At 40.0% G+C, this 26881-nt stretch overlaps 1 protein-coding gene across 1 annotated transcript in view; it reads left to right on the top strand.

The window, feature by feature from the left end:
• Positions 1 to 702: 702 nt before the first annotated feature.
• The window catches only part of LOC126336054 (glutamate receptor 1-like), an 88899-nt gene continuing 62720 nt past the window's right edge, over positions 703 to 26881 (top strand). The window contains exons 1-3 of the mRNA XM_049999534.1: positions 703 to 1094; positions 11888 to 12137; positions 19746 to 20088. Coding sequence (XP_049855491.1) covers positions 703 to 1094; positions 11888 to 12137; positions 19746 to 20088 — 985 coding nt within the window. The remainder of the gene's footprint in view (positions 1095 to 11887; positions 12138 to 19745; positions 20089 to 26881) is intronic.

Here is a 26881-nt window from a genome sequence, read left to right as displayed (position 1 = left end):
AAAGTCCGTTGACCACGGATGAATAGCTACAGATGTATAATTTACGTTAGAATGCTGCCATCTCGACACGGTGCTTTGAGGTTATTATCTCGACTAAAAGCGGTCATTTGCTTTGATCTGGAATTCAGAGTGGAAACGAAATATTTAACATCTGCCAGGAACGTGAGGGTAAGTATCGGAAGAGGTAATATTTTAAAACGACGTCGGATGATTGCCTGACCCGACTCTTTACTTATATTTCAGAAGGAGACTTTTGATCTATGTATAAATCGTGCAAAATATTGTTTCATAACCAAGAAATGTGTTCAGTCTATTTTTTGCGTGAAAGGTAAAGGAAACGTAGTTCCAATTAGCTCGGGAGGCCGATTTAAATATTTCATGGTATTTGCCTCATATATAGGGTTGTACGGTGCCCGAGAACACGCATTTAAACGGCATCAGATGTACCACACAGACAACAGACAGGAGTGAATCAGATGTTGAGTTAATGTAAACCGAAATATTACTTTGGCGACTGGGAATTCTCCCAGCGAAACATAAAACTGGTGTAGTTAGAGGCGTTTTTACCAGGATAGGTTTCCTCTGTCACTAAAGGCAATGCATTCCTTCCCGATGGTGGCCACATTAGTAATTTCTCTGTGCGATGGACGTCTGACACTGCAGAACGACGATCTTAGCACTTTTAATGGTTTGATACAAAAAATGGGGTCCAGAATTCTGTTGAAAGAATTTGAGAATTACAAATGTGTAATTGCATTGTCAGATGTCCCAGATGGTTTAGCGTACTTAAATTTGTGGTTTCGCGCAGCAGTACTAATATCGCTGGCCAGTGGAGAAGTTCCTGTGGAGCGCTTTTTGGTGTCCGCCCTGGATGCCGACTGCCGAGGATTGGTGGTTCGATGTCGCGACGCAGCAGCTTGCGTCGACGCGCTCCTCAAGGCGTCCAAACTGGCCATCGTGCGAGTGAATCGTCGCTTGCTGGTACTGCCGGCAGCTCAGTCTCCACAGATTAACGTATCTGCGATCTTCGCTCTGCCCAACATCGACCTTGTTCCCGACATTCTAGTGGCTAGAATGGCGGATGATAATGGCAGGTAAGACGCAGATATATTTCACAGCTACTTCCTTTCACCCAGTCGGTGTTAGATTGTCGTGAGATTTCTGTTTTTGTATAGGGGATTTCAATATCTGCTCAGTAGGTACCTTCTTCCTGTTAATTTAATCATATCTTGCTGTACATGTCATACATTTTGCCTTTCCCATTGTTTCATAATTTGAAGCAGTACAGGGTGCGTCAGGGAGAAAGGGATATGCTTTGACGGGGTGAAATTATTGGTAATTCTCAACAAAAAATTTGAGATGGACATATGACTTTTCCGTAACCATATCTGACATAAAGCTGTTTGAAAATCATGGGCGTAAGTCACATGTTCTTCTTCACCAGCGTCCTCATGTGAATACAACCAAAGCGACAGTACCCTATGTAGTGTTGTCTTTATTGACAGTTTCAATTATGACCAACTCATCGATCTACCTATTTCAATGGAGTGCACTACTATGATCCCTTGCAAAATCTGTTACCAGAGTATTTGCAGGATATGCCTTTGGCAACACAACGTCGTATGTACTTTTAGCACGACGGAGGTTCTGCACATCCCGCACAGCCAGTGACACAGTGCCTCACTAAGACTTGTCCTGTGTATTGGATCCGTCACCGTGGAGTCTTTTCTTGGCCACCGAGATCAGCCGGTTTTTATTGTATTACACTTTGTGGGCTTGGCTTAAGAGTCAAGTCTACAAGACAGAAAGTAAGAATTTCTCAGTCGTGTATTACATGTGTGTGCTCAAATAATGGTCAGTATGCATGAACTCAGATCAGTACTACAGCAGCTGTCTACAAGAGCAGAAAAATGAATTGCAGTTGACGGTCGACTTGTTGAACGTCTTTTGTGAGGAAATTTGCACAGTAAAACGGAAAATTAGATTACAAAGTTTCATTTGCTAGCACCAGCATTAGTTCTATTCATCAATGCTTTCATCCGCTTCCTCGGAAACTTTTACGAACTGAACATATGTTCATACGGCGTTTTTCGTTCACAATGACTACCACCCCTACACGTATTTGCCTTTCCTTCAGCCTCATTCAGTAACTTGTCAGCTATTTAAATCAAAATCTGTGTTAATGTACAGTTTGCAGAATTTTATTAAAGGATAGTTTTCGGGATGTGTGCCTCCCGCTTTGATGCTTGAACTGACATGTCTAACCTCGTCTGAAAAGAAACCAGGTTGAACGAAAATACTACATGTATTCTATAAATATGTTAAATCTGAAGTAAAAATATGCCATTTGTACGTTCCTGGGAAGAACCGTATAATCTGGAAACTATATTCTCCGACGTAGGATACTGCAAGGTTTACATTTTCTGTGTACGCCACAGATATAATATAGTCTGACGTTACTGGAGTAACAACTAAAGATATTCTATGCTGTTTTAATTAAATCATTTAGGTTGTTAGGCCGCATCACTACAAAATGCTAAAACAATTATACCACTATTTCGACTGTCTTTGGAGCGATCGAGGGTAACTGTAGAGGACCGTTGCAAGACGGTCGAAATACCCGTAGTATTGGTATAGTGTTTGATTATGACGTGTCCTAACAGCCAAAATTATTTTAGTGAAACTGACACTGACTGTGAAAACAAACAAATTTATATCTTACTTTGTTTGTCTGTATGAACATAGATGAGAATGTCGTGTAGGTACTGAGGTATAAAGTAATTGTGTGACCTGGTAAAATATCTAGCGTCTGCCAGAGTACAAGAGGAAAAAGAAGACACATAATCTATAAGTATAGATACGCGAAGGGTTATCTGAGGTGTGTTTATTTGTTTCATCAAATATAATGGTAGGTAGACAAGATCTTTGTAAGCTAAAACATTTTCAGACTTTCGCCTCAAATATATGATAATATTATTACTCCATTTTCGAATTGTGGACTCACTTTCTGTATACTGCATTTTTTTTGGGAAATTGCAGAAATTACCTTGGAAAGGAAAGGTGTTCCTAAATGTGTAAATATGTCACTGGTTACTACATGATTGTGTGCCTAGGAACAAATTCTATTGCAATTAAAAAGTGTCGCATTCAAGAAATTCTTATCAATACTGAATTTAATAGTCTGTCAGTTACATTATTACACATCAATATTTAGAAAGTAACATGAAGTTAACTAGAAGTATTATAAAATCCGTTTACATGTTAAATACGTTATGAAACTGAAGCTATTGAACACTAAAACAAGTTTCCATTTTCTAGGCAAATAAAGCTGATAAGATATTGAAGAAACTCAGTAACTTACAAAATCGTATGTTCTGTAGTGTAAGAACTTTTTTGTTTCAAGATAGTATGATATAATTATCCACATGCTGTACTCATATAAATAGTTTTAAAAATACATGACTTTTCTTTCTTTAAAAGTGTATAACTGAATCATTAAAAGTGCCATCCAAGCAGCTTAATATATTACGCGGCACATAAATGTGTAGATGCGAAAATATTTAAAAACTATGGAAAAACAGGCCTCATAGCTGACAACAACGAAAATAATAGAAAATTTCGGGAACTTCTTATGTTGGTCTCTAGTGTGTGATTCTAAAGTCAGCTACTAGAATAATACATCGACCAGGAACAAACATGTGTCCATAGGTTCACTGTCCCCAAGGTACACCGCTCTCCCCTACAGTAAGTGAAAGAGGTCATTAGTTTTAGGAGAATACAGAAAGGAGCACATGAAAAATATCTTCACTGGATATGGATTTATCAATCGGATATTGAGACTGCTTCAAGTTCATCATATAGATGGTCATAATAAGTCTCTAATGGTAAGTAAGGTGAGTTGAAACGAACATATAAGATTAAATAAAAGAAATGTAACAGCCATATTATTACCGATTCAATGAGCTTGTCGATAGCTGTAGTAAGAGAGAGATTTAATGTTGAAAGTCAGAGCGAAGGAAGAAAACAAAAACATATTTAAAGTTCTGCCGACGATGACGCTATGAAGACGGAACACAAGCTCTGACTCAAGAAGGATGTTGAAATTCATAATTCGTCTCAATTTAAGAAGTGCTTTCTGGAAAATATACTGAGATATTTAGGATAGTCGCAAGAAACTAAACCTGGACAGCCAATCAGGGATTCGAATCTCAGTCGTCCTAGATATATTAATGTTGAAATGATTAAATATGAAAATATACCATACGATAAACGAAGTATTTGAGGCACTAATCTAAGGATAATGGAAAGCAATGAATGGTGAGGTGAGAGAAGAATGTGAACAACCCTTAAAGAAACTGTAACAAAAGAGTGATTAAATTATATATTCAAAAGAATGAATGAAATATCTCACGATATGGGATGTGACCGCTGGAAAAGAAGTCAAGAGGTTTTTTATATGGCAAGCGGAACGGCTCAGAGAGTATTTTGTGAAGGATAATCAGTTTAAGCCTGATTTCTACTGCATATATGTCAGATTGTATCTGCGACGAAAATGTAGTGTGTATAGAATGTGGCATCTCATATTCAACAAAAGGAAAATAGCTCATTTGGTGTAGAATTTATTTGGAAAGTGTCCCAGTACTGGTAAGAAGCAACAGTAATATATTGCGTGCTCAGTTTGAGAATAACGGAATGCCACGGAACTTTCAACCTGTTGGCTCGAAACGTCCTGTGTGCTTATGTATAAATTTGTTCTAATATAATTATTATTGTTCATATTTATGATCTGTGACATCGATCTGTCTGTTGGGTAGTTTATTGTCCATGCTCGAATTTCTGGGAAATAAAAACCTTCTAACTTGAATGTTTTCAGTAAATACTTCCTTCCAACTAAGGGAAGTATGTAAAACAGTATTGGTGAACTGCGATTGGTATATTTTAAAATATGAGTACATAATAATAATAATAATAATAATAGTAATAAATTATGAAAAGCTGTTAATCAATTAAGTGGACAGGAGCAGGCAAAATAACTGCTGGAACCGTTGAAAAAACCTTCGCTTCCAACACGAATGTTGTTAGATACAGGCTACGATGGTGAAAAGGATTGGGCATATGCGCACTGGGGGTTAAATATTAACTTCATTATAGACATTACATCCGAGACCGAGGATCTCACCGATACTTGCCTCTACAAGAAATGTACTTGCAACTCAGAATATGGACAACAATGCTATATAATGGAATTGTGGCAATGAAAATTTGTTCCAGACCGGGACTCGAACCCGGATTTCCCCCTTATCGCCTCACCATTTGGCTATCCGTACACAACTTACTGCCAGACCAAAACTTACATATGTCGTCAACCCCTCACTAGACAGTAATCTGTTCCAGCGAAAAGATATTGCCTCTTTTGGAACGATGCGAGATGTTGAGTGCTGCGATAGTCCAAGGACACTTTTAACACGCCTCACAGTTGTAATTGAATTTCAAGCTGTTCAGAGAGTTTTATCATAATATGATTTCGTCCCATTCTTTCAGGTTAGTTTGAACTCTGAGCAAGATGTTTATTTCACCATAATCAGTAACCGAGCATTGCCACTGATTATCTATCTTCATGATGAACGTTCTGTGGACAAGCCTGTCTTCCAATATGTAAAGAGCCATTTTCATCTTCTACACATATGCGCCATGTTCGAAGAACCCTCAAAACAGCCCATCGCAGCTCAAATGGCCTACTGAAACACCCGATCACATTCACATTGAAACTGTTTAGGAATGCTTGGAACAGCAGGTGAGCGTGGCAGTCAACATCACAAAATCCTGTAGCTCGACGAGATCCAATCATCGGTGCTTCAATTGGGAGCGGAATACCGGAAGCAGCTTGTGGCCCTCTTCCTTGCCGGAATTCGTCGTCTGTCAAGGTTAGAGTCACGGTTACATGGCGTTAGCAGAAAATCTCTGTCAGTTTTCAACTTTTCCTGCTGATGCTTCTTAATGACACGTAACATTTGTGAAGTATCTAACTTCGACAAAGTTTCTATTTGTAAGAATTTATATATTTCTATTGTATTTAATTTTTTTTTTGTTTGGTGGTTGTGGGAGCAGGGGGTGGGGGACGGTGGATCGTCTTCCGACTGGATGCTGAGGTCCGACACTCCCTCCTACGCCAACCACTTCCCTTCAGAATACCACTTCCATCCAACGTCTTGATTTATTTCTTCGATATGTTCCATACTCTGCCTTTATCTACTTCTTTGTTTTAAAAAAATCTTTACAAACTCCCTCTTGTACCACGAAAGTTATGCTGATGTTTGAACACATATCGTATCATTAAATCCCTTCTTATTCTCAAGATTCTTTGTGGTTACTTTTATAGCCGCTTCAGAGTAGAGCCTCCTCGTTTGTGATCTTACTGTTAGCACTCCACCTAGTTTTCAATATTTTTGTGTAGCGCCACATCTCAGACGATTCCATTCCCTTCAATTCTGGTTGCCCACTGTCCGTTATATAATCCTTCGCTTCAAATGAAAATTATCAGAAATTTATTCCTCGAATAAAGCCTTATATTTCGGACGAGTTGACTACTTTTAGCCAGGAATGCCGTCTTTCCCTATGTCGGTGGCTTTTTGTATGTCGTCCTGGCATCATCCGTCCTATGTTTTCTTTCTTCCCAGCTGTCAGAATTGCTTTACTTAAGGTACTTCGTGCTAACCAACGTCGATGTTAAATTTATTGCTAATCTCATTTGTACTGCGTCTCATTACTTTCTATCTTCTGCGGTTTAAATTTAAGCCAAATTGTGCACTCATTAGACTATTTCATTTAACCGTTCCTGATATTTTTTCTTATGCTAACTGAGAACAGCAACATTAGAAACGACTGTTATCGTGTATTATTCTTTCAGGATGAAAATTGATACTATTTCTGAACCTTTGTTTCATTTTCAGCATTGCCTCATCGATGTATAAATTGAAAAGAAGGGGCACCAGACTGCTACACAGTATTACATTGAAACGTCCCCTTTGAAAAATTATACATGACTCTACTTAAACTGACACACAATATTTTCAGGGCAACGCAATTTGACTTTCAGTAATCCCTACAAAAGAATGGCCCAGACTAACATTAACCTATACCTTTCACAAATCACTTACCTCACCAAAAATCTTCGTTACTCGAACTACTGCAATACAGCGAGCACCACTACTGCCAGTTAAATAAAAGATTCAAACTACTGAAGGCACTAACTACTGATAGGCACAGTTAGCAAATGAAAGATTTTAATAGAGAACCAACAATGCATTTACTTTAATAGTCTTTATATATATATATATATATATATATATATATATATATATATATATATATCAGTTCATGACATAAATTCTTACAAATTTCAAAACTCCGCCATCTCTATCCTCAAATCCACCACTGCTGGTGGCTCGCCTCCAACTGCGCAACGTTACGCGCTGTTAACAGCCAACAGCCCAACACTACAATGGCAGACAACAATGCAAACCAGCCACAGACTGCACGCGGCGGCGTTACCAATAAAAAAAAACTGAACTGCCTACTTACAACATTCCTTTTAATTGGGGCACTTCGTTCTTGTTCTTTCATTCTGATTGTATCCTCTTGATGATTGCTCATACTTTGTATTAACCGTTTTGCTTCCGTAGCTCAGCCTATTTTTCTCAATATTTCAGATACCTCTCACCATTTTGCATTCTGAAATTCGATTTCTAGGTTAATAAATCGCATCAATATCTATTGATTGTTCTGAAGCGTTGCTTTGCATAAGTAAACGCTACCTCAGAACTCCCTCTCAGGTCCTTTAAGTATCCTAAAGCTAAACTGACGGCCGTCTATCCAATTCTCAATTGTCTTTTCCATTTTCTGATGGTAGGAGGATGCTATGACCGTTTTCGCCCTTGTCTGCCATTTCTGTCTTTGAGATTGTGAGGATGATATTTTTCCGAAAGTCTGATGATAGGCGTCCAGTCAAATAGATTCTACACACCGACTAGAACAGTGGTTTGGTTGCCACTACCCACAAATGATTTTAGAAGTTTCGAACGAATGTTATCTATGACTCCCGTCTTAATTGATTGCAAAATTTTCGTAGCTTAATTCTTGCTGTAGCACTGGACGTCCTATGTCTTACAGATCGACTCCCGTTTCTTCTTCTATCACGTCATCAAACAAATGCTTCCCCTCGTAAAGGCCTTCACTTTACTCTTGACATCTGTGCGCTCTTTCCTCTGCATTTAAAAGTGGAATACCTCTTGCTCTCATAATGTCGACGTATCCTCTTTTTATTTTGCCGAAGGTTGATTTGACTTCTCAGTTTACTGAGCCAATCCATCCGACGACCAATTTTCATATTAATTCACATCTTTCATGCAAACCTTTCGCTTTCGATCAACAGAACTTACTCTTTACTTTGTTTCTAAGTGACCTATATTCCAGTTTTCTATGATAATTTTTATACTTCCTTCTTTCGTAGATAAATTGATTCCTTTTTTTTTACCCAAGATTTTTTTGTACTTTTCCCCGTTCCCAACAATAACTGTGGAAGCCTTGAGAGGATGGAGCATTTAATGTGAACAATCCAATGAATGTGCATTACTAACAAACAAATGTAATAGACAGGTAGAATATAGTTTTGTTGTTATTTGTTCACCAAATGCGTTTACCATTTTCAGTGAGTACCATTCCTAATGGACCTAACCTTTTACTACGGTATTCATTATCACTGTATCTACAAAATTAGAAATTTTCAAATGCAGTTTGTCATTACTTATAAGTTCAGGATCCAGCTGATTCTTCCTAAAGTTTCTCTGAAACTTCACCCTATTCTTCAGTAATACTAAGTTCAAGTCTGAGTTTATATTTGCTCCTAGGTATATCTGAAATACACTACTTGATTTATTAATCTGTGTCTCAGCATGGTGTAATCTTCAGGAATCTACCAGTGGTTCCAGCCTTTTATAATTATAGTTTCGTGTGCTGTGGTTTTTGAACAGTATGTTCGCTATCATTAACTCAAATTTATTGCAGTACTCAATTAGTCATTCCTGTCTCGCATTTCTACTGCGAATCCCATAAGCCCCAGTGACTCTGCCGCCTGTTCCGTACCCTTCTACTCCATTTGGATCCGCAGTAATTACTAGATTTTCATCTCACCTTAAGTACTGTATTAGCCGTTCTATATCCTCATATGCTTTGTCTGTCTCTTCCCCTGAAGCTTATGAAATTGGCGTTAGTTTGCTATCGGTTGTGATCAGGACAATCCTTTGACTAAACTCTTGACATTATCTCAATCTCTGCCCTGTCTTTCTGTTCACGATTCATCTTACTCCCGATATACCATAACTTGCTACTTATGTTCCTATACTCGTCCGGTGATATCTCTTTTATATTCCACTTTACTGAACTAAACTATATCTGAACTGAGTCTTTGAATTTCCCTCATGGAATTTGTAGATCCCAAACCACTTTTCGACCGCTGACGTTCTACACTCCGACACATAAAATGCTATCATTTCGCTCGTTGTTCAGACTTTTTGTCATGGTCACCTCTCTAATGGCAGTCACCTCCAGGAGATCCGAATGGTGGACTAGTGCAGAATCATTTGCCATTGGAGAAATCATCATGACACTTTTCCAGTTGCAGAAGCATGTAGTGTGAATATACGTTATGTGTTTATATTGCCTTCTGCTTCCTCATCAAGTTGATCACTACTGATTTTTCCGCCTTTTGGGAGCAACTTTCCACCCTATGTCCAATAGAGTGCCCCAAATTTCCATCTGCCTGTTCCCCGTCTTTGACAAGGCCGCTGAACGGACCAGGGTGTCCCGCCGTACTGGGAGTCTATGGCTGTCGTTACCGATGAGTTTTATTGAGAACTGAATTATGGCTGAGTTCGAGTCCAGAAGCTACAACATTGTAGACAGTGACCAAAGACGTACCGCTGCTCCACGGTAAGCCTTGATACTACATTTAGTTTGCCGCAATAACACTTGAATTATCTTATACACACATTAGTAAGCATGATTTTTTCGTCGTATTTTTATTTCTATGTAATAGAAGAAACCAACTACGTTTCAGTCGTATTTTTTCGTCGTGTTTTTATATCTATGTAATAGAAGTTTCATCTTACCGCACCATTAACAATTTTGTCACTTTGTATCTTTTGAAGGAACGTTAATATATTGGTTCTTGTGTAGTTTGTTCGATTTTTTTGTATTTTTCCGCGTTCCCGACAATAATCTCACTGTGGAATCCTTGAAAAGATGGAGCATTTAACGTGAACTATAGTTGCTATGAGATTTCTATCAAAACTGCGTTCTCATTGTCATTGTAACCGTAGTAAGGTAAACACCTTCCGGCTATCTGTCGCTTGGAAATCAATCAGACCTACTTGGTCTTCTTCTTACAAGCAGTTGGAGATTCGACCGTTCCACTCTTGGAGAAAGTTGTGGCCAACGTTTCTTTGGTCTTCCAATGACGTTTTACTATTTGGTCTACCACAGAAAGCGTTCTGCTATTCTTCCGTGATGTATACTGTCCTCTTGTGAGGAGCATCTTCCTTTATTTTGTTTGGTTCTAAATTCTATCTTTAAAATATTCATTTCTCCACATTGTCGTTATTAAATATGTTTTACTTTCATTGAGCCTTTCAAGTATCTCAGGAATATCGAATTTTAGCCGCCTAAATTACTAACAGTTGTCACTTGGCACTAATGTCTCCGAACCCTACATTTTATATAATTAGTCTATTACAAGTTTTTATAGTTCTGTTAAAAATGCCATACCGTTCGTCACATGAAACTATTTTACCACGTCGCTGTCGTTTAAAAAGTTTAATTACGATTCAATAACATTTCCGGTTTGCTGATAAAGTTAATTCTGATCTGAAACTTCCTGGCAGATTAAAACTGTGTGCCCGACCAAGACATGAACTCGGGACCTTGGCCATTAGCGAGCAAGTGCTCTACCATCCTTTTTTTTTTAACATCTCATTTTGTTCGCTTATGTTCGTTGCATCTGCTCGGGGCGGAAGTCGTAGGACATCCGTTTAGGTTCGTTATTTATCTAATAACTCGTTTTCTTTATTACAGAGGGCAGCTAACCCTCTGACCGAACATGCTGAGCTCTGAGCTACCGTGCCGGCTACCATCTGAGCTAACCAGGCATGACTCTCCCCCCCCCCCCCAAAGTCCTCACAAACATACATCTGCCTGTACCTCGTGTCCTACCTTCAAAACTTTACAGAAGCTCTCCTACGAACCTTTCAGAACTAGCACTCCTGAAAGGAAGGATATTGAGGAGACATGGCTTAGCCTCAGCCTGGGGGATGTTTAAAGAATGAGATTTTTACTCTGCAGCGGAGTGTGCGCTGATATGAAACTTCCTGGCGGATTAAAACTTTGTGCCGGACCGAGACTCGAACTCCGATGGTAGAGCACTTGCCCACGAAAGGCAGAGGTCCCGATTTCGAGTCTCGGTTCGGCACACAGTTTTACTCTCCCAGGAAGTTTCATATCAGCGCACACTCAGCTGCAGGATAAGAATCTGATTCTTGTTAATTCTGATCGCTATTGCATTTGTGAAAAGTGACGAGCGTCAAAATTATGATGGTAATCCAACATATACTCTGAATGTTAGCAAAAATATAGAAATCAAAACTAAATATCAATCTAAAAAAGTATCAAAAATAGTCAAATTGTCATTAAAAACTGTCACGCTTACAGTACAAAAGGAGGTAGTTTGGCTGTGCGGTCTTCAGCAGTTTTAATTTCTTATAATTTCTCGAGGTGTATTACATTGTTTGTGTAAGAAAACTGGATGTGTTCGCTGAGACATCATTCTGTTCACTAGCTTTGAGTTGGTGACGCTGATGTTGACGGGGGAGGAGACGTGGCGCAACGAGCTGGTTGTGGCGCGGTGGAGCCGGGCACGTGGCTTACACCCGCCGTCTGCAGACCTCTACCCCGACAGGTTGGCAGACCTGGCCGGGCGCACTTTCATAATCGCGACATTCGACTACCCGCCGTATGTCGTGCTCAACAGCGACGCTAATCTATTTGACGGTGTCGACACCCGCATTATCTTAGAGCTCGTCAGAAAGGTACGTACTCGCAGCTTCTGAGAAATTAGCTGACAGATAATATCATTACATTCCCCTGACGAAAACGTTGTAAACAGCAGTCTCCATGCTTCTGTGCAACAATCTGTTTTCATTGACTCATTCTTATCACTCGCAGATTCTTATTTAAGAAATTGCTGAACCTGAGTTTTGAAGCAGAATTAGCACTACGTTAGATTAATTACTACAGCAAGTGCTTCTGAATTTAGTAGCTGTTATTACATTTACACGTGCATAATTCCCTACGAATATTCTTATACCCTAAAGGAGCCATTACTGTGAATCTAAAAGGAACTAAATTATTATATACAGGGTGTCACAAGAGGAAATGTGAATAATCACGGATATGACAGGAGCGATCATTTGAAGAAAGGAAGTGTGGTAAACATTGGTCTGAAATGCATACCTTGAATGCTATGAGGACTTGTTGAGTGGAACAGATATGTTCCAGAGAAAAGGAACAATTACTTTAAGTTGTGCGCTTTAGAGCGCATGTTTACTGGTAGTTTTTTTCTTGTTTTAGTCTACTACCACTTCTGATAGTATGGAATTAATGGGCTTGCAGTAGAAGAAATTTGTTTCACAATACAGAAGGTAAAGAAGTGCTCATAGTCCTAAAGATATGTATTTCAGAGGTCTTGTTTACTAGATTTTTCGATTCGAATGATTGTTCCGCACATATTCGTGAATATTGAATAATCCTGCTTGGACACACTATGTATCCGCAAGAATTTGACGAAATGCTTAGACTGTGTCCCTCTGTCAGTTTCATTAACCTCTTATCGCCGTCTTGGATTGTGTCTGTCTTGGGCTTACTACATAAGGTGCTTTCTGCTTTTCTAGGCAAAGCAGCACTTGCAGTCATAATAATAAGGGTTGTACATAGATGATACTAACAACTGTATGATCAAATTGGCATGGGTGCTCAGTTGTTATTATTATCCGTATGACACACAAATCCATTACGTTTATAATACGTTATAAATAACATTGCATAAAACAAAAACAAATCAGCTTAATGTTAATATTTAAGTTTTTAATACATTCCACCGCTGTGGCTCCGGCATTCATAAAACCACTCTACGTGCCCTTACAGCATTGTAGGACGCACTATGTCCGACAGTCTGTTTCAGCGCACCACATTCACAGCACACAGACACCACAGTACCCAATTTATGATGTGAGTCAGAGCACCGCAAGTCTAGTGCGGATTCTATTTAATTTGACCAGCAGGTCCCCTGACGAGTTCGACACCGGCAGTATCACAGTCATATTTCTCGAATCATTCACATTCTTTATAATTTCCGGTGAATTTGCAGTTCTTGCTCCAGAGATCTCTTGCTTTGTTGTTACTTGCAGCTAGCTGTTCAGTAATCGCGGGTGTCTCAAAAGATGCCTGTTTCTTCGTAAGACAGGTGTGTCATGAAAAATGGGTAGTTCCTTTTTCTCTTGTAGAAATCTCTAAGCAAGGTCTCAGTTCTGCGAATCTGGGGTGGGTAGATATTTCTTAGCTGGGGGATCCATTAGACGGGAGTTGGTCTGAATGTGCCTGTAATCGTACGCGTTGTTGCATTGTGTTGTTGTTCGGCGCATCGATGAGGCTAGTATGACAACAATTACATGATACTGAAGAACAATAATCTGAGGCCTCAAAAACATTGTAAAAGCCAATTTTCGCAAAGTCTCCATTGAGGCACCCTAGGTTGTGTCACACAGCCTCTGAATGATGTAATTGAGAATTCTTTTCTTGGCTGATATGTTTTCTTGATGATTATTATAAGGTAGTGTGCAGTCAAGTGTGATGCCACGATACTTGGTCTACCTCTTTTGCTGGAGAATAGCTCCATCATATTGCACCGTTAGCCCCATGTTAGCTTTTTTGTTGTTAAGGTGAAACGAATAAACCTCTCTTTTACTCGTACTGGACTACAGACACCATTTTCTTCCATGAAGATGATTTTGGAATGTCAGAAACATAAAGGCTAAACAGGAGGGGTGCGAGGACTGAGATCTGTGTCAGAGCCTTATTTAGTTTACTAACCGAGCTTAGATTATCACCAAAGCGAACCTAAGAATATCGATTACTTATCGTATTAATAAGAAACAGTGTTGTTCATTATTTAATTAGTTTCATTAGTTTGTAATTTATGCCTTCCTTCCAGATGGTGGGTCAGATACTGCCGTAAAGACTATAAAGCCCACAGATGTTTTTAATGTCTCCTGATTACCGGCGAGTATGAAAGTTCTGAGAGTTAGCAAATGGTCCTTGCAGCTTCTGTGAAGCCTAAATCCCGCTTGTTCTATTGAAATTTGTTCTAAAATACTACCTCCAACTCTATTGTAAATAAGCCTTTCCAAGCGCTTATAGATTCAACTACGTAGGGAAACTGGCCGAGAATTCTGGGGGAGAGCCGGTGATTTATTTCGTTTAAAGATTGCCACAATTTTTGTATTTCGTTTCCTAGAGTGTAAATCCAGCTAACGTCTGCAGTAAAATACTGCACGTGACACTACGTGACGTAGAGCGTGTTGGTAGCCACACCTTTATTTAGACTTCCAGGCTACCATCATGCAGACTAACTTAGATTGTTCAGTGGATGATGTCCTGCTATGGTGTCTAACTGCCTTGAATGACGTTATTGATGAAGCACTAAATCTAGCTCTCACGACATAACTAAAGATAACATGGTGGCATCATCATTTCTTATGAGCAACAACTCTTTTTAATATTTACCTACTTACCCTGCTGCACAAAATGATACCCGCTCTGCTAATGTGGAAATAGGAACACCTACCCTGCTACTTCACCGCATGTTTCCCTTAGTGCAAGCAGAGAATAGAACCAAAAATTGCTAACACATATTACTCAAGCCAGTATACGAAGCACCTATGTCATTAGCACCAAGCAAGTACATATGAAGCTCAAGACGGTGAGCTATCCTTAACTTCTTGAACGAAGTGAAAAAGACATGACAACCTAGTAACTCAGCAAATAAATGTTAGCCTAATTTCATTCCTGTTGTGAATTGAACATAAGCTATGAAGTGATATTATGTATTCCTTTTTATATGATGTTAGGTTTCTCTTGTTGTACAGTTAGAGAGTGCAATTCAGTGTCGAATGACAGTTACATTCACCACAGACGTTAAAGATTTCTGCTCCAACGCCATTTAATGACTATTGTTGTATGGTTAATTTTTGTGTACTGTTGTTCTATCTCCGAAAGTAAAGTTTTTATCTGGCCCTGAGATGTGCATTGCATCTGACAAATTAACATAAACTATTATAGCAATTGTTGAAGGTCCTGGAAAATATGCATTTGATTGTAACAAGGTGTTCTACAGCTACAGTCTGACAAATGAGAAATTGCGGATCTACATATTACCTCTGTTGCATACTATTGTTAGTTTCTGAGAAACTTCTGCACAGCTGTAAAATGGATTACTGATGCAAGACCAAATAAAAACTGTCGTATATATCTGCAATACGTATTTATACTGCAGTTTGGCTAAATGCAGTCTTTCATACTGTAGCTGCAACTTTTCATGAAATAAGTAATTACAGTAAAAAGTCGCCTTTAGTATTTTTCCCACATGTAACGATTCTCTGATCACAATGTACCGCAAATAATATTTCCACTTTTTTCGTAACGTGTTAAATCCGTCTCAAATTGTGTACGAAATACTTACCCATAAACGTTTTTTTTAATCACTTTTTTACCCTCCTGGAATAGGCTACTGCACCATCTGTAGTTTATGTTAATTGCGAAACATAGTTTTTAATGCCATGGGAGGTACACACACACAACCTACTATGTTTTAAAAACATTTGGTAATTATGCTTACCACCAAACTATTTTCTCCAAGAGCCTTGGGAAGTATACTTACCATAACATTAAAATGTCTTTTATGGACCTCTAGAAGTGTACTTCCCCTCACCTTAATGGTTTTACGAAGCTTTCGGTAATATTTCTTACCACCTTTGGATGTGTCTGACATACTATGGCAGCAAATTGTACAAAGTATATAAAAACTGCTACAACATTCAGTTTCTGTTTGTCGTGAGGTCATTACTTTTGTTACTTATGAAGTCGGAAAACATTGTCTCCTTCCCACACTGGCAAATACACCTACCACTAAAATAGAAGTTAAAAAATTATCCATGCGGGTATACATGCCATCATCTTTTAATACTAAATCACGAAATAAAATTACAAAAATTACTTTATATAGTGAGTACATCTATATACACAAAAATGTAAACGTTTGTTTGTACAAAATCTTAAATTTCTGAAAGCTGTTCACAGATTTCTTCTATATTTTGAAGCAACGTTGCATTCGCATGCGTGTATATCCTTGTTACCTTCTGCAGCGCCATCTTTTGAACATATATGCAGGGTTTCCCCCCCCCCCCCCCCCTAACTCTGCCACCTCCAATGTTTGCGAAACGAAACAAAATGCCAAAAATGCAATTGGACAGGTAAACAATCATCACATTCAACGCAAGTTACCTTTTTGTTACCTTTATTTCCTTTTCTTTTTTTTTTAAGTGTCTCACGTATGATGACCGAGAGACAGATGGCTGAAAGGATGTAGTGAGTAGAGGAATGCGTCCAGAAGAAAGGAGAAGACTGGACCAAGTTCAAGACGGGGATATGGTGAAAATACAGAAGACGATGGAGAGACCTAGGTTCCATACAGACCAGGCCAGAGGCTGGAAACTGTCCAAGATGATAATGATGGTATGTGAAGGAACTGGAACCATAATTTCCGCCATAATGAGTAGAGCACGGACTGGCTACAACAAGGTTCACGACAGAGGAGGCAACCTGCATTACGAATTACTGCATTATAGCTGTGACATCATTTCCATTATTAAACGTGTCAGTATCCCAGACGGTATAACGCTTAGAGTAATGTATCCAAGTCTGCGTCAATTAACTCTACCTCAAGTTTTCTTTATTGTAGAAAAAACATACACGTGTTTGGAAAAGGAATGTAACTTAGTGCATGATGTTTGCATACTTGTAGGGATCTACATTGCTGCCCGCTGTGTGAGCGGCAGACATAGGTGCGTCCCTGGACTATTGCAGTTTTCACGTTTAGTTTCATTTAGGAACTACATAGGGGGATGGCAAAGTTATGTGGAACACTATGTATAGCGAAATGCTGTACTTTTTTAGCAAAAATACTGAAACGCTCTTGTCCGATTTACTTCAGATTTTTACACGATACTCTAATAGAAGGGACATACGCTGCATAATTTTGAATCTATTTAATGTATAGAAATGTATATTTAGAACAAATATACGAGAAACGTTGTTAGAAAAAACTGGAGTGGCTCTTGTCCGATTTCATCTGCCCTTAACAATGTCGTTCAACCCACAGTGTTATACAAAGCGTTCAAAAACCAAGTGTGAGGTTTTCATATTGTCTTGTACAGAAGTGATTCCCACACTTAGCCACAAAAGTTTAAGTGTGTTGTTATTTGCGCCCCCGTTTCTCTCACCGCCCAAAAATTGGCGACTGCACGAATTTCTTCCCACATTCGATCTTTTTTGGTTTTCATTGACTGACCTAAAGTTGTGTAAATTGTACCTAAGGATTTTGTGATTTTTAACAGCATAAAATAAACAATGACATCGATGTATACGTCAAGCTTTCTGACTACGAATATACCGTGCTTGTTAGGGTGCAGTTTGGATCTAATTGTCAAAGTAATTAATTTTAATGTACCGTTTACAAAAGCCGTTTTTCTTTCATTATCCTCATTGGTATACTTTTGAATGAATAATGTTGACATAGTATTCGACTAGGCTAGTGGTGTTATAGCCCAGTCCATAGACATAAAAAAATCTAATATCGGCCATAATTCGTGAATTCAGAAATTTTTGTACAGTGATAAGAGTAAGTGTCTCGAACAACGTAGTAGAAATACTGATTGGTGTGGGATGAGTGTGGAGGTGCCTATGCGTTTGAATGTCACTTGCGTACGTTTTCCTTGACTTACTTGAAAACCGAGGGCTCCAATGCAAATGCATCCCAGTACGAAATTTAACAAAATGAAATTTCCCACAAAAAGCACTAACAGTTAATACATAGCGAGTGAGAGAATATGAAAATCGTTAGCGTGGTTTTTGAAGGCCAAATATAACATTGCTGGTTGCATAAAAAGACGTCGTTAATAGCAGCCGATGATGCTCTAATAAAAATTCTGTCAGACGTTCTCTTTACATGCAATACATCTACACAGCACTACATTGCTGCATTTGTGCCTTCAAAATGACAGCGTGTGCACTTGTCGAAATAACGGTGGCCAGCAAAGATGTCACGTGGTTCCATTCCCGCAAATTATTCATATATGACTTGTATTCTACATCCATTCGAATAATCTCATTTAACAAGCACAGTCTTCAATTGATGAGTTGTTAATGATGATACGAGAATGCCAATACACGTCATCTTTTTGATAACTGCAATAACTGTACAGGTAACTGCACAACAGTTATTACCGCCCACTATGCAAATAAATTGTAGTCACTAAAAAGGTTTTATGTGTTACATTTCGTTAAGTAATCAGATATCTGCATTCATACTTCCACTTCTCTGAAATGTAATAATTAATAGGTACTACAATCTGATTCACGTGTCTGTTGTAATCCAGCTAAAAATGAACAATGTTAAAGCAAAGTACAGATGGAGAGATAACCTGTGAATACCTGTATATTCGCAGCATGTGCCACATTTGCCATAACAGGCTTCTAGGGGTTGTAGATGGTGCTCGCTACATACGTTTTCGGTGAGAAAGTCATGAGTGGAAATGTACTGTTCGGATGTAAAGTAAGTCTAAAGGTCAGATCATTTTCAAATTTCAGCGTTACGGTACGCACACAGCAGAGACAATGACCTATGACCTGCGTGATCTACAAGAGTCTGAAGGGTGAAGTTCAAATGGTTCAGATGGCTCTGAGCACTATGCGACTTAACTTCTGAGGTAATCAGGCGCCTAGAACTTAGAACTAATTAAACCTAACTAACCTAAGGACATCACACATATCCACGCCCGAGGCAGGATTCGAACCTGGCACCGTAGTGGCTGCTCGGTTCCGGACCGTAGCGCCTAGAACCGCACGGCCACTCCAGCTGGCTATAGGCGAAGTTTCGAGTACTCGCAGTCCTGTTGTCTTCTACTTGACGAAGGACGTTATCTTCAAAATTGCGAGTGTAGTGTGTCCATGGAGACCATAGTCAACTCTCCTGGTTGCGAAAGTGTCAGTTTCTCGTTGCTGTCGTCGTATTCCGACAAAGATGATATGTGATGTCATAATTACAACACATACTGATGACCGCTCTTCTTTGAGTGCGTGCCGTGAAGCGGGAGATTTTTAAATCTACGTGGAACATTTCCGGACATGGATTCCTGGTCAAAGCTTTATCTACGAAAACTCCTCTACAATCCCAAGAAGGCTGTAATAGGACTTGTGAAAAACCCTTATCTAGTAGTTCTTAACCTACCATGAATATACTGTGAATCGCGGGATCATTGCTTGTTTATCTCGCCTATTAATGTTCAGTTCATGGATGTTTGCAGAAGAATGCAACATGGAGCCTGCTTGAAGATACAACATATAAGTGGGGCACAATATGGGAGAACGGTTCTGGAAACGGCGTTCTTGGCGCCGTGGCGATGGACGAAGCGGACTTGGCGGACGATGGGCTCTACACCTGGTACCCCGAGTACCTGTTCGTGGAGTACTCGCGCCCCTACATGAGAGCCGGCATCGCGTGCCTGGCTCCTCGGCCGCTGCTTCTACCTGGCTGGCAGGTCCCCATACTGCCCTTCTCACCTCCCCTGTGGGCGGTCGTTGGATGCTCCGTGATCTTCGCCACGGCCACACTGTACGCTGCAAAGAAACTCTCTGATAGGGTTCTTGGTGAGTTACAGCTTGGTGTCATGACGGGTGCGACGATGCCATCATATGACACCAGCATTTGGCTTCCTTGTCACTGTGGAGTGTGTTATCTTCCACCTAAGCAACTACTCCGTTTTGAGAGTCTATCCTTCTTTAGTTTTAAGAGTATCTTAGCATATCGAATTTTAGCTCCGACACTTGGCTTTACACCTCATTATTTGTAACCACGTGCAATACTAAATGTAACGTAGAGTTGTACAGCAGTAATTCTCACAATTCGTTTGAATTCATCTGAGTAGGCTCCATATCCTCCCCTAAATATAAAGAACGACGTCATTTCTACTGGGTCGTTAGTTTAAATAAGTATTCCATTGAGCAGTAGTGCCCAGTTTCGAGAGTGCGTTACTCAACCATGTGGCGCTGTGTTTTGTGCACTGGACTTGCGTTCAGGAGAACGACGGTTCATATCCGCGTCCAGCCACTCCGATTTAGAATGTCCGTGATATCCCGAATGAATGCTGCGATGGATCCTTTGAAAGACCGATGCTGTTTTTCTTCGATCTCGTTGCCCACTCAAAGGTTGGGACCTGTCTCTAACGACCTACTAGTCCATGGGTTTTTAAACAACTATCTCCCTTCCTCCCTTCCGTCAAGTGTGTCCTCACTTGCATGTACAATAACATATAAAAATTGAATGGAGGTAAAAACCACAGTATGAGAGGACAGATTGAAGGAAGCGATGCCAGAGAGGATAAGGAGTAAAAAGGTTCATATGGACATACGGCCGGAAATGGGTTCGAAAGAAGATTCACCCACCTGAATGGGGAGATAAACGATGTTTGACAGTGACACCACTATCCTGCATCGGGTAAGCAAGACAATTGTGTGAAACAACTGACACTATCTGTATGGCTTAAAATGCGTGCAGTTCTAATTACCTATGCAGAAAATCTCCACTGTATGGTCCAACGGCTCAACCTCAGTCTGTGGGTGTGACTTTTTGGCAACCGCTTCGTGGGATCAGTCATCCATCCCCAGCGCCTCAAAAAATGGTTCAAATGGCTTTGAGCACTATGGGACTTAAAATCTGAGGTCATGAGTCCCCTCGAACCTAACTAACCTAAGGTGATCATACACATTCATGCCCGAGGCAGGATTCGAACCGGCGACGGTTGCGGTAGCGCGGTTCTAGACTGAAGCGCCTAGTGCCGGCCCAGTGCTTCACAGATGTGGGGGTGTTCCTGTCTCCTCCTCTTCTCTCTTTATTGTAGATGTACCTTTCATGAGCAGAAGGCCAATGAGGCTACTGGATAATGACGCTCCAGCTCCCTACCATCCTGATAGTGGACCTAATACACTAGTACAGTCGGAACAGTCTCAGCTGACTAGAGCGTTCTCATGTGTGCTTTAAATCAGGGATTCCTACAGTGCCATTCTGTCCATCGTCTGGTGTTTTTACCTCGCTTGGAATGCATTTGACACCTGATCTTCATATGACCTTTGGGGCTCCAGTTCTATTATCGTACAAAATTTGGGCCAGAGTTCAAGCATACGCCACTTGTTGGCACTGCAGTATGAAGTCTCAATTGAAATATTTTTTATATATCCTGCTGCTAACATACATGATTTTTAAATTTCCCTGATCGCCCATCTTGGATTTTTGATATTCCGATGGAGACTGGAATTTCAAAAATACGAGAAAAATGGTTCAAATGGCTCTGACCACTATGGGACATAACATCTATGATCATCAGTCCCCTAGAACTACTTAAACCTAACTAACCTAGGGACATCACACACTACCCAGTCATCACGTGGCAGAGAAAATGTCTGACCCCGCTAGTAATCGAACCCGGGAACCCGGGCGTGGAAAGCGAGAAGGTTGATGGTGTGGCTGAAGGAAATAAAAATACTCACACTGGTGGATGGTGGAAAAAATAAAACTTGACAAGGGTGGATTGCAGGTATTTAAAATTGAAGATGGCAGTAGTTAAAGATGGTGAGTGGTAAGATATTTAAAAATCAGGTACAGCGGTTAATGTCACTGTCTTTGGTGCAGAAGGACACAGATTCGGTTTCTGGCACCTCCTATGATTATTGTGAGGTATGGAGGACCGGGACGGGATCACTCAGTGTTAGAATGAAGTTAAAATGAAAGCTGAATGGTGAAGGGAGATACCTACTGAGTTCATATACGTTGCTTCTTGAAACTGAGGCACAAATTCCTGAGTTCAAGTATGATTTGATGGAAATCTATATAATTTAGTTTCAATATATATGTGATCAGGAAACGTCAATAGAAAGTGATCAGATAGTGAATGTGTGAAAAAAATGTAAAGCAGTGAACTTAAAAGCATTGTTTGATTTCAGCTCTGAAAATTCCTTCTCAAAACTACAGGAATACCTTCGCTGGCGACCATTTCCGCTGTCTCAAAGGAGCAGCGGCCCAGGGCGAGGACGTAAACAGGTGCTTTGTGGCGAACGCCCTACACGTTGACACTGGAGACGTTGTACACATACAGGTGATAGGTGTGAGGATTCCCTAGCCTAAAGATTGAACACATTGCGAATGGCCTGGCGAACAGTGAGCAGTGTAACAAAATCTGATGGGCACCTTTAACCACTAGGGCGGAGCGTCAAGAATGCGCAGGTGAAGGCATGTGAATTCTTCTGGCTTTGCAGTTGACGTTTTACCTACCTTAGAAAGCAAGAACCTGTCGACAATTCCAGCACTCCACATGCACTGGGAGCAGCGTACACAAAACACGAAGAATTCACAAAGGGAGACCTGTGAAAGAAGCCAGCCTGCGTAAAAAGATGTTTTCTGGACATCCAGGACATTTCTTACAAACGACAGAAGCCAACAGACTCTGAAACGAAGCACGTACATGAGTCTGTCCAGGCTTCATACACGAGTCTATCCAGGCCTGCTTCCAGTGCAGCTTTGGAATGCAGGAAAACATCGCTAGAATGTAGCGTCAACGCTGGTGAAATCGTGAGAAAGGCAGCAATACCAGAGTCACGCACGGAATTTCCAACCTTCACCAAGAGGCGTAGTCATGACATTGCAATCAGTCATCTGGCGGCATCGCAAATTTAGTCTGCCAATGGCAGGGCCGCGAGACAAGAAGATTTCGACGAATTGTTAAGCAGAGAGATGGATGGGATGTGAAGAAGGTTCGGAGAGTCAGCGCGGAAGCAAGAGCACATGGGGGCTCGTCTATCCATCGGTATCATTAGCCTTCAGACACCTCAGTATCGCAGCTTCGCCCACGCAAGGGACAACAGGCAGTCTAGGCCGAGATCGCACCTGGGCCACGCCGCAAAGCCTTGGGTGCCGTTGAGAGCGGCCAACTCGTTCCTCACAGCTCTGAGGCGAAGCGACGTACTGAACGCAGCGCCTACCACCCACAGCACTAAATGGCAAATCTACATCTACATCTACATGGTTACTCTGTAATTCACACTTAAGTGCCTGGCAGAGGGTTCATATAACCATTTTTATACGACTTCCCTACCACTCCACTATCGAATGGCGCTTGGAAAAAGAAGCACTAAAATCTTTCCGTTCGAGCTCTGCTTTCTCTTATTTTATTATGATGATCATTTCTTCCTACGTAGATGGGTGTCAAGAAAATATTTACGCATTCGGAAGAGAAATTTGGTGATTGAAACTTCGTAAATAGGTCTCGCCGCAAAGAAAACCGCCTTTGTTTCAGTGACTGCCAGTCCATCTCGCGTATCATGTGTGACACTTTCACCCCTATTGCGCGATAACATAAAACGAGCTGCCCTTCTTTGTAATTTTTCAATGTCCCCCCGTCAATCCTTCCACGTCGCGCAGCAATATTCCAGCAAAGGACGGACAATTGTAATGTAGGCTGTCTCTTTAGTGGGTTTGTCGCATCTTCTAAGTGTTCTACCAGCAATGTGCAGTCTTTATTTCGACTTCCACACAATGTTATCTATGTGGTCCTTTCAATTTAAGTTGCTCGTAATTGTAATTCGTAGGTATTTAGTCGAACTGACAGTCCTTAAATTTTTGAGATTTATCGTATACCCAAAATTTATCGGATCTCCTTTAGTACCCATGTGGATGACCTCACACTTTTCTTTGTTTAGTGCTAATTGCCACTTTTCGCACCATACAGAAATTCTCTCTAGATCAATTTGTAATTGGAACTGATAGTCTGATGATATTAGTAGACGGTAAATAACAGCGTCATTTGCAAACAATCTAAGGGGGCTGCTCAGATTATCAGCTGGATCATTTATATAAATCAGGAACAGCAGAGGGCCTATGACACTACGTAGCAAAACGCCAGATATCACTTCTGTTCTGCTCGATGATTTACCGTCTATCACTACGAACTGTGGCCTCTCTGAGAGGAAATCACGAATCCAGTCACACAACTGAGATGATACTCCATATGCTAGCAATTTGATTAATAATCGTTTGTGAGGAACGATATAAAAAGTCGTCTGAAAATATAGGAAAATGGAATCGATCTGTGGTCGCTTGTCTACAGCACTCATTACTTCATGGGAATAATGAGCTGGCTATGTTGCACAAGAATATTTTCTGAATCCATGTTGGTTATGTATCAATAAATAATTTTCTTCAAGGCGATTCATAATGTTCGAGTACAGTATATGCTCCAAAATCCTACTGCAAATTGAGGTCAGTGAAATGAGTCTGTAATTCAGGGTACTTTCGTATTGTGTGTGAATGTGTGTGGTAAATGTAAAGCACTAAATATGAAACAAAATTAAAGGCATTAAAATCCATGGAGAAGAAATAAAAGCTTTGAGGTTCGCCGATGACATTGTAATTCTGTCAGAGACAGCAAAGAACTTGGAAGGGCAGTTGAACGGAATGGACATTGTCTTGAAAGGAGGGTATAAGATGAACATCAACAAAAGCAAAACGAGGATAATGGAATGTAGTCGAATTAAGTCTGGTGTTGCAGCGGGTATTAGATTAGGAAATGAGATACATAAAGTAGTAAATGAGTTTTGCTATTTGGGGAGCAAAATAACTGATGATGGTCGAAGCAGAGACGATATAAAATGTAGACTGGCAGTGGCAAGGAAAGCGTTTCTAAAGAAGAGAAATTTGTTAACATCGAGTATAGAGTTAAGTGTCATGAAGTCATTTCTGAAAATGTTTGTGTGGAGTGTAGCCATGTATGGAAGTGAAACATGGACGATAAACAGTTTGGACAAGAAGAGAATAGAAGCTTTCGAAATGTGGTGCTACAGAAGAATGCTGAAGATTAGATGGGTAGATCACATAACTAATGAGGAGGTACTAAATAGAATTGTGGAAAAGAGAAGTTTGTCGCACAACTTGACCAGAAGAAGGTTTCGGTTGGTAGGACATGTTCTGAGGCATCAAGGGAACACCAATTTAGTATTGGAGGGCAGAGTGGAGGGAAAAACGTGGAGCGAGGCGAAGAGATGAATGCAGTAAGCAGATTCAGAAGGATGTAGGTTGCAGTAGGTACTGGGAGTTGGAGAGGTTTGCACAGGATAGAGTAGCATGGAGAGATGCATCAAACCAGTCTCAGGACTGAAGACCACAACAACATGAAACAAAAATATGTACAATTTAAATTCTGACTGTTTCTTGCTGTAGCTAGATTGTGGGTAAATGTGTGCATGGAGCTTTGTTAGGAATGCAGTCATTATACACTAATTAACTTTACATATGAAATATTTTGTTTAACTTATCTACCTTTTTAAACTTTTCAAAGAGAGACATGGAATTTACTGATGATCAGTATAGTATTTGCTGTGAACAGACAGAGAAAGAGAGAAGAAATTTACTGATGATGTGTCACACACATCAGTGGGGCATAAAAACAGATAGAGAGATGAATTTTACCAATGTGGTAGAGGTGAGAAAGGACCTTCCATAAAAGTATTGGCGATATTTCCTTTTCCCATGGTACAAAAAGAATGTGACACTTTTGATTATGGCAGGCTATACGTATTGACTAGCCTTTCTGATTTAAGGTTAAAAATATACTTTGATATCATTTGCTCTTGTATTTTAATGGGCACTAAAATTTCTTTAAAATATTTTCCGGTCTGTAGGGCCTTTCTTTCGTTATAATGTCTGTTCATAACATTACACTGTAAATGAGTTGTTTATTTTAGTGGATACGGAGAAACGTTTGCTTAAAATTTCCCCACATTGTTGCATTTCTTAATGGGTGATGTAAAAATATTTCCTGCAGGTACCACCTTCCATAATACTACACGCCCTTGCCATCGCCTTCTGGCATTCTGAAATTTCCTGCCAAAATCAAATTTAACTATTAATTTTCCCACCATCTGTCTTCTTTAATTTTTAAAGGTTTCCCCATACGACAACTTTAATTATTAAATTTCTCACCATGCACAAGCTTTAATTTTTAAGTATCCTCCATTTGTTTATCTAATTTTTAAATTTCCCACTTCTTCCCCTTTTTTGAATATGTTTTAAATCTCCTGCCATTGTCTCCTTTGATTTTTAATTTTCCCGCCATTCGCCACCATCGAGTTTCGAATGTGTTTCCATTGCCACCTAAACGACGCCTGTAGTGTCGACTGGTGTCAAACACTGAGCTGTGGCTGGAAGCCGGCGTAGTAGTTCTACTGTCTCCTCTTCGTGATCCTTTCCTGCAGTTTTTACTCATGTAAAAACACCATCTTGCATAAAATTTTCTACAACAAAACTGGATGCTGTATGAAAAATTTATTATGTAGTTCACTTTCCCGTACTTTCTTTAGGACGGTTTGTTGACTTTTGGCTGTAAAACTACGTATT

Source organism: Schistocerca gregaria, chromosome 2 (genome assembly GCF_023897955.1).
Source record: "Schistocerca gregaria isolate iqSchGreg1 chromosome 2, iqSchGreg1.2, whole genome shotgun sequence".
In the NCBI taxonomy this organism is placed as follows: Eukaryota; Metazoa; Arthropoda; class Insecta; order Orthoptera; family Acrididae; genus Schistocerca; species Schistocerca gregaria.
This window is presented reverse-complemented; position numbering and strand designations above follow the sequence as displayed.